The sequence below is a fragment of the Rhineura floridana genome, chromosome 1, assembly GCF_030035675.1.
Source record: "Rhineura floridana isolate rRhiFlo1 chromosome 1, rRhiFlo1.hap2, whole genome shotgun sequence".
Classification (NCBI taxonomy): Eukaryota; Metazoa; Chordata; class Lepidosauria; order Squamata; family Rhineuridae; genus Rhineura; species Rhineura floridana.
The window spans coordinates 149,257,712-149,271,296 of NC_084480.1; the positions used below are offsets into that span (position 1 = coordinate 149,257,712).

The following is a 13,585-nucleotide window of genomic DNA, read 5'->3' on the forward strand; positions in this document are numbered from 1 at the left end:
GCTCAAGGGGTCTTTTAGCACAATAATTTCTATAATTAATACAAGGATATATACAGCATGCAGAAAAATAATATGACTAATGTATGCTACTTATTACATCATCATGATACAAAGCGACCAAGATTTATTCTTACCTGTCAACACTACCAACTGGATGGTCTTATTTAAAGACCTCTGTGTAAATCTGAGCTGGCACTGGTACTCTCCAGCATCTTCAAACTGGACCTTGGATATCTCTTTTTGAGGTTTTAAGTTGCTGCTGGCATTGAGTACGACGCAATCCTCCTTTTCATCCTTTTTCCAAACCAGGCCTGTTAGGATATTCCTTGGAATCTCATGGAGGTGGATGTTCAATGGGCATGAAAGGACAACTGTACTATTAACAGCTGCGTACCTCATATCTACATCCAGTGAATTAACGAAACCTGATTTTATGGCAGACAAGACAAGAATAATCAGCCTTGTATTAATTCCCATTTTCCTCACCATAGAGCAGGGAGAAATTCTCGTTCCCCTTCAGAACTCTACAGAGGTGTCAAACATGTTATTTCAGTCTATTTCTGGGCTCCTTAAACCAAGTAGACTTTGCAAAGTAAAGGCTATGAAACTGTGAAAGTGTCTGCATCATCATCATCATCATCATCTCAAAGATCTCATCTCCAAGCATTGGGAAATCCACAGTTGAAAGGCAAGAGGGCCAGACAGAAACAGAAATTGGCACTGGAGTAATTAAGAAAGACTATTCAAGGTACAATTCAAGGGCTAAACAGAGCTTGGAAAAGTTACTTTTTTGAACTATAACTCCCATCAACCCAATCCAGTGGCCATGCTGGCTGGGGCTGATGGGAGTTGTAGTTCAAAAAAGTAACTTTTCCAAGCTCCGGCTATTCATAACTAATCAATCCCCAGGGCCAGCAGTAATCTATCAACAGGAAGCAAGAAAACAGGCAGGCTCTATATTTGATCAAAGGCAGAAGAGCCGTGTAAATCCTCGAAAACATTTTAACTATCTACAATGGAAAGCCATGTTCTGCGACTGAGTTTTATTGCAAAACAAATTGACACAAATAGGACTGAGAGAAGATGGGAGGAGTGCACAGAAGATGATTTCACAACATCATCTGGATTATCTTAAAAAGGGACCGAACAACGGATGACAATTCCAAGCTTTAACTTGGATAACTCTGAGGTATTACACCATCAAAGATATTTTACCCTCCTCTCTGTAATTTTGTACAACTCTGCAAGACTGGCAGAATTTATCAGGACACAAAGCCCTCTTCAGGCATTCCTTCCTCTGCACATTCCTTCAGTTGTTCCTTTCATATTGCATGAAGGAAGTGAGAGCAAGCATGCTTTCCTGTCCCCTCTGCTGTTGTCCCTGTCACTATGACTGCATTTCTTAAACCCCGATTTTCTATTCATGAAGGCTCCCTGCTGCAGAGAAAACACCTTTCAGCTCACAGAAGACAAGAAAGGAGATAGGGATGAAGTGCACTTGTCCTGACTCCTAATCCACATCATGTTAACACAGTTGTTGATGGTTGGGGGGGGGGTTGGTAAGGAAAAGATGTGAGATCCAAGAATCAAGGTCAGTGATTCTTCCTACCTATCACCCTGACTTTACAGTAGATGGTGAGATTATTATTAGGAAGAGTGCATTTCCAGGTCCCGTTGTCTTCTACATTAAGATCCTTTATCTGCAGTGTCCAACCATCATTTTGTAGATTCCATCGTGGTTTGTTACTCGTTACTTTTACACTTTGGGGGCTAAACCACTCAACACGAACAGACTTCCTGTTAGCGGAAAGCAGATCCAGTTGTAAAGTGTCACCCTCCAGGAGGTATCCATCTGGAGATCCTTTTACTAGGAAGGAAAAAAAGGATTACCTGGTTAACTCTTTGTACCTGGGGCTCTCCCAAGCAAGTTCAGGAAGATGGATCAGGAAGCAGGCCTTGACATCTCCCTTTTCTTCCTTCCTTCCCCATATCACAGCACTCACCTTTCCACAATGTAAGGTCAATATTAATTTGTTTTCCACCTATTTCACAGGTATAACGTCCTTCCAATGCGTCTGGTGGCAGCATTAAAGAGAAATCCCCATTGTCTGGATCCTTGAGTTTGGCTGAGGCTATATTAGCTTTGAAGGAAATGGAAATGCAAGGAGTTAAAGCTTTTTACTAAGAGCAAAGGTTCCCCTTCCCTCTTTTGGAAGCATGAGGAATGGTATACCTGGAATTTTACCATAAAAAGTTTTCCCACGAGAATATTGAAGTATATCTGCTGACTTATATTTCCAGACCACAGTAGGATTTTGGTTTCTTATGTCATCTTGACAATGAAGGACAACAGGCTCGCCAGCAATAACATTCATGTTCAACACTGCAAGCTCCTGAAGCATCACCCCTGAAATAAACACAGGCTCAAAAAAAATATGGAACAGCAAAAAGAGGTCAACAAAGGAACACAAAATTCTCCCCTTAGCACTGAATTCTAGAGATTTCCAGGCCCAAAGCTTACAATCTTAACCGCTGCCTTATGCCATATCTGTATTTTATTTATACTTTCATTTTTCGTATGCATTTCTGTTCTCTTTTTCGTAATACAGTTTCCCTTTATTTAAATATTTCTTTGTTACTCCAGAGTAGGGGTGGAGATCCTCCAACTCACAGGCCAAACTTGCCTGCCAGGCTTCCCCATTTGGCCTGCCAGGCCATTTTGGTCAAGCCATGCTCACCCACCTTATTCCTGACATAAATTATGTCAGCTGTGGGGCAAATAAAGGTGGAGCTTGGTCAAAAGGGGCTTTGCACAGCTTCCAAAGTACCTGACAACCAGCTGGTTGTTGGGAGCTCCTGCATCTTTGCAGAAAACAGGATTTTACTCATCTGCATCAGCTGATACATGGGGAGGCCAATCCTGCTTGATTCATGTGTGCAAATGAGCTCCTTGCAGAAACCTCTCCTGCACCCTGAACCTGCTCAGCTCGGCTGCACTTGAAGCCCCAATGTCCCGACTTCTTTGGGGATGTCAGGTCATTAACAGGTGAGTTGGCCCCACCTACCTGTTAAATTTGGCCTGCAAGGCAGATCTTGATAAGGATCTGGCCCATGGAGACAAAAAAGTTCCCCACCCCTGCTCTAGAGTTTTCAGAAGGTCTGGAACCCATAAACGTTCTTGTCACTGGAAAATGCATCCGTTTTGATTTAATATCAAGGAGTGATATACAGACATTTGATCACCCCCTGGAACAAGCAGGGAAGTACATAAAGTTGCACTAGCTATAGGTCTTATAATTATTGCAGACGCCTCTTACGCCTGATTTAAACTGAAGGATTGATTGGTGGTAGTTATACCAAATCTGCTGCCAGCATGAAAACTTGTTTGTGAGTGCTGAAGTCACCACTACCACGGTTCAACACCCGAAGTCACCACTACCACGGTTCAACAACTGTCAAGCATACGTGTCATCCCAAGTCTCTGGAACAATGACAACTACTAAATCTGTTCCTGAAAATCTCTGCTATATCTGCTTCTTCTTTTTTTTAAACCCAGATAGCTTGTTACTAGGCGAAGGTAGTCTCTTTCTGGAAACAGCAGATCTTGATCCCAGCAATCCAGTACAAACAGCAAACAACTATACAGGCCTTTTTCACAATAAAAATGTAAAGCAACAGTAAGAACAGCACAGACCATGAAGAGGATATTTACTCCATGGAGGTAAACGGTTCAGCACAATGTTTTAAGAGAAAATGGACAAACTAGGGCTCAAACTATATGTGACAGCACTACATGTAGACATCTTTGTTTAAACCAGTTCTGCCCAAAGCATGCATGTGTGTGTATGACCACATTCACACCATACATTTATTCCACTATTATTCCACTTAAACCATCATGGCTTTCCCCCAAGAATCCTGGGAACTGTAGTTTGTGAAAGATGCTGTCAGTTGTTATGAGGCTCCTATTACCCTCATAGAGCTAAAGTTCCCAAAGTGGTTTAATAGTCAGTCCCTCTTCCCAGAGAACTCTGGAACTCTGAGTTGCAGCTCTGTGAGGGGGATAGGGGTCTCCTAACAATCTAGCAACCTCTCTAGGATGCACGTCTTAACGTGGTGAGGAGGTTTGAGAGTGTCAGATAAGCTCAGAGCAATGTCGTCAGGAGACTAGAACAAGAGGCTAGACTCCTAGCAGGGACCCCCAAGGCAGAATGGTCAAAGTTGAGGCACCAGACTAAGATGCATCCAAACTCAGAGGAAGGCAATGGTAAACCACCTCTGAATACCTCTTAGCATGAAAACCCTATGAACAGACTATCCAAAATGCAATACGAGTTAGTGCTGGAAGATGAGACCCCCAGGTCAGAAGGCACTCACTGAGCTACTAGGGAAAAACAAGGCCAAGTACGAGTAGCGCTGTGACTAATGACGCAGCTGGGCCAAAGCCGAAAGGAAGCCCAGAGGCTGATGCACACAGATGCGAAAGGAGAGTCCTAAGTTGTATGACGCACACAACAGGAACATGGAATTTCAGAAGGAAATCACCCCGTGGGTTGTAGATTACAGCAAAGTCTTTGATTGTGTAGATCATGAAAACTATGGAATGCTTTAAATGAAATGGGGGTGCCACAGCATCTGATTGTACTGATGCACAACCTATACTCTGGACAAGAGGCTACCGTAAGGACAGACTATGGAGAAACTGATTGGTTCCCAATTGGAAAGGGTGTGAGACAGGGGTGTATTTTATTACTCTATTCGTTTAATCTATATGCAGAACATATCATACGGAAAGCAGGATTGGACCAAGATGAAGGTGTGAAAATTGGAGGGAGAAATAACAATAATTTAAGATATGCAGACAATACCATACTACTAGCAGAAACCAGTAATGATTTGAAATGAATGCTGATGAAAGTTAAAGAGGAAAGCACAAAAGCAGGACTACGGGTGAACATCGAGAAGACTGAAGTAATGACAACAGAAGATTTATGTAACTTTAAAGTTGACAGTGAGGACATTGAACTTGTCAAGGATTATCGATACTTTGGTACAGTCATTAACCAAAATGGAGACAATAGTCAAGAAATCAGAAGAAGGCTAGGACTGGGGAGGGCAGCTATGAGAGAACTAGAAAAGGTCCTCAAATGCAAAGATGTATCACTGAACACCAAAGTCAGGATCATTCACACCATGGTATTCCCAATCTCTATATACAGATATGAAAGTTGGACAGTGAAAAAAGCAGATAAGAGAAAAATCAACTCATTTGAAATGTGGTATTGGAGGAGAGCTTTGAGCATATCATGGACTGCAAAAAAGACAAATAATTGGGTGTTAGAACAAATTAAACCAGAACTATCACTAGAAGCTAAAATGATGAAACTGAGGTTATCATACTTTGGACACTTAATGTGAAGACATGATTCACTAGAAAAGACAATAATGCTGGGAAAAACAGAAGGAAGTAGAAAGAGATGAAGGCCAAACAAGAGATTTATGGATTGATTCCACAAAGGAAGCCACAGACCTGAACTTACAAGATCTGAACAGGGTGGTTTGTAACAGATGCTCTTGGAGGTCACCGATCACAGGGTTGCCATAAGTCGTAATCGACTTGAAGACATGCAACAACAATAACAACTCTCAGCACCCTTCGCAAACTACTTCCCAGGATCCTTTAGGGAAGCCATGACTGTTTAAAGTGGAATAATAGTGGAATAAATGTATAGTGTGAATGTGGCCTGTGTGTGTGTATGATGTGGGGAACATGTGTGAGAAGATCTGATATTTAGAGCAAAAGGGTTGTGTGGGTGGGGAAGAGCTACCTCCCCCCCCCAAAGCTCACCTTCTCATAATCTGTTCTATCGGATGCTTTTCTCCTTAGTTGAACTCCATTACTGGCAGTGAGCTTGTTTGCAAAGAATGATTGGAAGGAGGCTTTGGGGAGGTAACTTAAGTGTTGGTACATGGGGAGTGTTCTCCTCTCACCAGCACACTCATTTTGCTCTAAAACTGAACCCCTCTTCACCCAGCTTTTTATGTGGGGTGGGCATTTAAATAAATGGGTCTGTTACTGGCTGCCACATGAAATTTGAATTTGACAGAGCCTTTGCTCCACAAGAGCACACATTAAGTACCATCATCCCAATCACTGATGTAAGGTTTCTCAGTGGGGAGTTGAGAGACCCTGCTATAATATTATTAGTACGTTCTGTATGTATTTCTCCTATTGAACTGTGGCAAATACACTTCTATGGTGACAAAACATTTTGCTCCAGCGCAAGGTGCACATTTACTGTATTCTGGCACATAAGGGATTAGTGGAAGGTTCAGACACTTTGCCTTGTGACACTGATCAGTAGGGCTTTAAAACGAACTTCTGGAAGGGGGAGGGAAGCCCAGAGCTAACTACAAGACCAAGTATTATTTATTTATTTATTTATTAACTTTATTTATACCCCGCCGTTTTTCCAAATTGGAACTCATGGCAGCTTCCAGATAAAAAACAGATACAATTAAAACCTACCAAAGTTAAAAACATATAATACATAAGTAAATAAATATAGACAGATATAATTAAAAATGAACTCTAATTTAAAATAGCATTAAACTGTTTCTGATAATTAAAAACTATACTCATAAAATCAGAATAATTAAAAAATAAACAAGCAAGAGCAATATGACCTCCTTTTGGGCCTATCCTTAGCTGCCTTCGGAATCAAAGGCTTGCTGAAATAAGAAAGTTTTTACCTGTTGATGAAAGGACTGCAGGGAAGAGGCCATTCTTATCTCCTTAGGAAGGGAATTCCAAAGCCTAGGGGCAGCCACCGAGAAGGCCCTATCTCGTATCCTCACCAGTTGTACTTGTGCGGATTAAGGTATTGAAAGAAGGGCCTCTCCTGAAGATCTTAGGGCCCGGACAGGCACATAGAGGGCAATGCGGTCTGACAAATAGCCTGGACCCAAGCCGTGTAGGGCTTTATAGGTCAACACCAGCACTTTGAATTGTGTCCGGAAACAAACTGGCAGCCAGTGGAGCTTTTTTAGCAGGGGAGTTGTATGGTCCCTGTAACCAGCCCCAGTTAGCATTCTGGCTGCAGCACGTTGTACCAGCTGAAGTTTCCGAGCAGTCTTCAGAGGCAGCCCCACGTAGAGTGCGTTACAGTAAGTATTAGAGACAAGAACATGAGTGACAATAGGCAGTGGAGGCCAAGCCATAGGGAAAGCAGAAAGATGCAACACCCATGGCCTCTGATGTCTAAATACTACTGTATAGCCATGAGGTCACTGATATGATATTGCACTGGATTCATATTTGCTAGCATTCTCTCTCTCTCTCTCTCTCTCTCTCGTTATGGGGCAAGTAAACTCTGGTTAGATGAAGTGAGTATTTGTGTGTGAGGGAGAGTTGGCTCAAACGAGGCAGCTTGCATTCCACTGTTATACAAGTTATGACTCCAGTTTTTGTCCCCTTGGCCTCCCTTCCTAGACAACACACTCCTCTAGGTCAGCGCTGTAAGCCCCTACTGACTGTTGGAAATGTGACACTGCAACTCAACTTGAAGCCTGGAAGGGGACTGGATGCTACATGGGAAATAGAGAAATAGAGAGAGAAGTCCTCCTAAAATCCTAGACTGTTCTGTCCACTCTCAGCTCACCTTTCCTTCCAGGTGTAAACTGATATCCTCAGATGAAACAAATCTCCCTTCCTGCTCCTACTCTGATCGCAGTCTTCCTTTGTTCTTCTTGCCAGCATGGCTCCCTGAGGAGGAGCAGAGATGCAACAGATATTTTTTCTGCAGCATCTGCTATCTAGTTAGCTATATGTAGGTCTTTTTTATCTAAATGTATTTCCTACAATAAACTTAGTTTATTTTTCTTATACCAGACTCTCAGTGCAATTTCTACCACACTGAAGGGTAGCTACTGTTTATTGCATGTGCTTAATTCCACAAAATGCCATTATAATCCATAGATCCTAACAGGTTTATGGGCTCAGAGCATAAAGTGGTGAGGCAGTAAACCTAAGAGAAATTGCTGAGATTAGGAACTAAAGCTAAAGGCAAAAATAGAGGAAGAATCATGGCTGAGAGCCCTGCAAGCTCCAATGGATGTAGTCAGATCCCAAAACTAACATCAGACAACTTTGAAGCCTGGATGTACAGGGTGAACCTTGTTTTGGCTGAGAAAGAACTGGTGCAAGCCATAAAGATGGAGAGATAAAAGCAGACAGAAGATGCAAAAGCCATAGCACCTTGGGACATCAAAAACAGTAAGGCACAATATCTTATTGCTGGCACTTTACCAGATTCTCAACTTGTGCATGTGAAGGGGGAGGAAACTGCAAAAGGCATGCTAGAAGCCCCGAAAGAAGTGTATGGGAGAACAAGTATACAAGACCAAATTTGGGCATATGAAAAAATTGCTACCATGTGGCTAAGGGAAGGCAAATGCCCCCATAGGCAAGCAGAAAATTTCCTGAATTTAATTGATAAACTGAAGATTGCAGGAGGCAATCTGGATAATCTAAGAAAATGGCATTGTTTCTAGCTTCCTTACCAAAGGAGTTTACCTCATTTCTCTCCATTGTTGATGCTAAACCTTCCCCTCAATTTAGAGCCATTGTTGGAGACTTTAAAAAAATCGGAGAGACATTCCCAATACCAAGAGGAAAGTTCAAGTGGCTCAAATTACACAGCTAAAGAAAAACAAAGGGACAGGCATCCAGGAAAGCTTCACCCAGCTGCCAATCAGAGAAAGGGGATGGGTTTGAATGTCATGCATGTGGGAAAAGGGGACACTACACAAGAAACTGTCCAGCCAATGGTAGCTCTCCTTTTAAACAAAGCCAAGCTGCCAGTAAACAGAAAGAGAAACAAAGCAAAGATTCTTATCATCCTCACAAGATGAAGGCTTCCTCTCACTCTCAAAGCAGCTCAAAAAACACTGCATGGCTGACAGACAGTGGAGCAACCAGCCATATGACTTCAGATATTTTTTGAGTCTTTGAATCCAGACTTAACTGCAAGATTTTTTCTATCTGATGGAGCATCTGTTGAAGTGAGAGGAGTTGGATCAGGCACAGTGAAATGTTTAACTGATGAAGGAAGCTGCATGATACAAATCAAAGATACCAGATGTCCCACAAACAGATGGAAATGTTTTAAGCATTGCCACATTAACTAAGAAAGGCTTCAATGTGACCTTTTATGATAACATGTGCACAATCAGAGTGGATGGAGAAATATATGCCAGAGGCTTTTGAGAGTCAAGGTGTGTTTGAACTGGCCTATGTAAGACAACAAGCAAATGTGATAAAGTGCTGTTCACGTGACAAATGTCTTGATTTGTGGCACAGACGTTTTGCACATGGACATACAAGTGCAATGCTAGACATTCAAAGAAATGATTTAGTCAAAGCCATGACAATAAAGATGTGCAAAAACAGTGAGGAGAGATGTGTGAATAGCAGAGCTTGGAAAAGTTACTTTTTTGAACTACAACTCCCATCAGCCCCAGCCAGCATGGCCACTGGATTGGACTGATGGGAGTTGTAGTTCAAAAAAAGTAACTTTTCCAAGCTCTGGTGAATAGCATGATATATGAACCCACCCGTACACTACGTTCAAGATCAAAGGCCCTCCTCTGGGTGCCTACTCCAAGGGAAGCTCGGAGGGTGGCAACAAGGGAGAGGGCCTTCTCAGTGGTGGCCCTCAAATTATGGAATGATCTCCCTGATGAGGTGTGCCTGGCACCAACACTGTTATCTTTTTGGCGCCAGGTCAAGACTTTCCTCTTTTCCCAGGCATTTTAGCATGTGTTTTATATTGTTTTAAAATTTTAAATTGTGTTTTAAAAGATGTATTTTTAAATTATATATGTTTTTAGTTACTGTAAACCGCCCAGGGAGCTTCGGCTACGGGACAGTATACAAGTATAAAAATAAATAAAGTAAATAAATAAATAAATAAAAGAAGAGTGTATGACCCTCTCTCCCAAAACAAAGTGAAAGGAAATAAACTCAAGTCTTGCAACTTGTTCATTCAGATATATGTGGACCCCTTAAAACTTCAAAAGCTGGAAATTCTTATACTTTGGTGTTCCTAGATGATTATTCCAGATATTGTATAACTCATCTGCTGAAAGAGAAAAGCCAGGCACTGGAAATGTTCAAGCAGTATGTTGCAACCATGAACAATAAGTTTGGCAGAAGACCACAAGTGCTGCAATCAGACAATGGAGGGGAGTACCTCGTACACCATTTTCAGATATACATAAAAGAGCAAGGTATAACACAGACGCACAGTACCATATACACCAGAACAGAATGGTGTTTCAGAGAGAAGATTTAGATCCCTAATGCAAATGGTGAGATGTTTGTTTCTAGATGCAGTGCTCCCCAACCACTACTGGGGAGAGGCTGTGATGACAGCCAAATAGGCTGCCAACTAAAGCAACAGCCAAAACTCCATATGGCATGGGCAAAAGCCAAATATGGGGTACACCAGAGCGCTTGGGTCCAAGGCTTTTGCTCACATACCAAAAGAAAAGAGATCCAAAGTAGGTGACAGAGCTGCAGAGGGAGTCATGATTTAGTATGAGCCAAGATGTAAAGGCTACAGAATCCTAGACCCTAAGGCTGAAAGGATCGCAGTAAACTGTAGCATACTTTGATGAAAGTCAGAAAACTGATGTATATCACTCTGATGCAACTGACTTAATGGAAGGAATCCCTAACCCAGAGAACCTGATGGAATACCGACCAATACTGTATACAGAGGAGAACTCCACGAGCCTCCCCCAGTAGCTGCAGATGAAGAAATGGGGACCCAAGCAGAAGCAGAAGGGGATATGGGCAAGGTCCAGGAGTCACAGTGAATGAGTCTGGGGCTCCTGAACTCAGGTGTTCATCCCGATGCAACAAAGGTATACCAGCCAGACGACTGTCCTACCTCGCAAGGGAGATGTCACTGTGCGAACCTTCAGCATGGGAAGACATTGAAGAGATGTCTACAGCTGAACCTGATAAATGGAGAAAGGAAGCACAAGGGAAAATAGAAGCTCTACAAAAGAAACAAGCTTGGACACTCACAGAATTGCCAACAGGAAAAAGGCTTGTGGGATGCAAGTGGGTATTCAAAACCAAGCGAAATGCAGAAGGGAAAGTTGAACGCTACAAGGGAAGACTAGTAGCCAAGGGCTATTCCCAGAAATATGGGGAAGATTATGATGAAGTATTTTCCCCAGTGGTGAAAAACAGTACAGTAAGAACATTTCTAAGTGTAGCAGTTGCAAGAAACAAGCAGGTTGAACACTTAGATGTTAAGGCTCCATTTCTACATGGAGAGATCACTGCAGATATTTATATGCAACAGCCTCCTGGATTTGAAAAATCAGGAGACAAGCAGCTTGTATTCAAAGTTCAGAAAATTATGTATAGGCTGAAGCAAGCTGCAAGAGCATGGAATGAAAAGCTAACCAGATGCTCATCAAAGAAGACTTCAAACAAGGTAAAAGGGATTCCTGCCTACACACACACTACAGAAATAACAAGTGGGCTCCTCAACCAGAAGCAAAAGATTCAGGAGCTCCTAGTATACATGGGGCTCGAAGGTGCCAACCCAGTGGCTACTCCCATGGAAGCAGACTTTCTGAAGGGAAATGAACAAAGTCCACTCCTACCAAGTAATGATCAATATAGAACAGTTATTGGAAAGCTGCTATACGTGGCCACCAATACCAGGCCAGATGTAGCAGTTGCAGTAGGGATATTATGCAGAAAAGCCAGTTCACCAAGCCAAAGAGACTGGACAGCTATGAAGAGAGTAGCCAGATATCTGAAAGGCACTGCACGCCTAAAAGTAAAGTTACAGGCCAGTGCTATTCCCAAGTTCGTATCTTATGCAGATGCAGACTGGACCAGGAACACCACAGACCGCAAATCCACCGGTGGACATCTGCTCTTCTATGGAGGTGCAGCAGTACACAGATCAAGCAAGAAGCAAAGTACTGTGGTGAGTTCATCCACAGAGGCAGAGTATGTGTCAGCTGCCAAGTGTGTCAAGAACTCGTGTGGCTATGCAATCTGCTTGAGGAGCTAGGCATTATTGAACCAAAGCCTATGAAGTTATTTGAAGCTAACCAAAGCTGCATAAAGCTGTCACAGACAGAGAAGATTAACTCACACACCAAGCACATAGATGTGAAATATCTCCTATTGAAAGGTGCACAACAGAAGGGGCTTATTGAGCTAGAATACTGCCCATCAGAAGATATGATTGTGGATGTCCTCACTAAGCCACTTCCCAGAGATCACTTCCCGCTTCTATGAAAGATGAACCTTGTTGGATGAAGTGCAAGCTTCATGGAGAAGGGGTGTTGGAAATGTGAAAGTGCAATGTATCTTGAAGCCTGGGAGGGAGCTGCATGCTACATGGGAGATAGAGAGAAGTCCTCCTAAATTCCTAGACTGTTCTGTCCACTCCCACCTAAGCTCATCTTTCCTTCCAGGTGTAAACAGATATCCTCAGAGGAAACAAATCTCCCTTCCTGCTCCTTCTCTGATCTCAGTCTTCTTGCTAGCATGGCTCCTTGAGGAGGAGCACAGACGCAGCAGGCATTTTTTCTGCAGCATCCCCTATCTAGTTAGTCAGAATGTAGGTCTTTTCTATCTTAAGTATATTTCCTACAGTAAAAGCAGTTTGTTATTTTTCTTATACCTGACTCTCAATGCAATTTCTACCAAGCTGAAGTGTAGCTACTGCTTAGTGTTTACTGCACGTGGTTAATTCCACAAAATACCATTATAATCCATAGATCCTGACATAGTAGGCAAAGCTCCAGGCTCCTCCTCTACAGATCTCTACAGCTTCTGATTGCCTTCCTCTTCTTTGAAAAGCCTCCCTGAAAAATGTCCTGCTTGCATCCAATATTTTGTTGTTGTTACATGCCTTCAAGTCAATTATGACTTATGGTGACCTTATGAATCAGCGACCTCTAATAGCATCTGTTATAAACCACCCTGTTCAGATCTTGGAAGTTCAGGTCTTCCTTTATGGAATCAATCCATCTCTTGTTTGGCCTTCCTCTTTTTCTACTCCCTTCTGTTTCCCCCCAGCATTATTGTCTTTTCTAGTGAATCAGGTCTTCTCATTATGCGTCCAAAGTATGATAAGCTCAGTTTCATCATTTTAGCTTCTAGTGACAATTCAGGTTTAATTTGTTCCATCAACAAATTATTTGTCTTTTTCATGGTCCATGGTATGCGCAGAGCTCTCCTCCAACACCACATTTCAAATGAATTGATTTTTCCCTTATCCACTTTTTTCTCTGTCCAACTTTTACATCCATACATAGAGATTGGGAATATCATGGTCTGAATGATCCTGACTTTAGTGTTCAGTGATACATCTTTGCATTTGAGGACCTTTTCTAGTTCTCTCATAGCTGCCCTCCCCAGTCCTAGCCTTCTTCTGATTTCTTGACTATTGTCTCCATTTTGGTTAATGACTATGCCGAGTTATTGATAATCCTTGACAAGTTCAACGTCCTCATTGTCAACTTTAAAGTTATGTAAATCTTC

The 13,585-nt window shown here is 42.2% G+C and overlaps 1 protein-coding gene across 2 annotated transcripts in view; it reads right to left on the reverse strand.

The window, feature by feature from the left end:
* The window catches only part of CD4 (CD4 molecule), a 64,451-nt gene that overhangs the window by 15,061 nt on the left and 35,805 nt on the right, over nucleotides 1-13,585 (reverse strand). For both annotated transcript variants that reach the window (XM_061625196.1, XM_061625288.1), the window contains exons 3-6: nucleotides 2,234-2,407; nucleotides 2,004-2,141; nucleotides 1,610-1,867; nucleotides 135-425 (exon numbers count right to left, since the gene is read on the reverse strand). In XM_061625196.1, coding sequence (XP_061481180.1) covers nucleotides 135-425; nucleotides 1,610-1,867; nucleotides 2,004-2,141; nucleotides 2,234-2,407 — 861 coding nt within the window. The remainder of the gene's footprint in view (nucleotides 1-134; nucleotides 426-1,609; nucleotides 1,868-2,003; nucleotides 2,142-2,233; nucleotides 2,408-13,585) is intronic.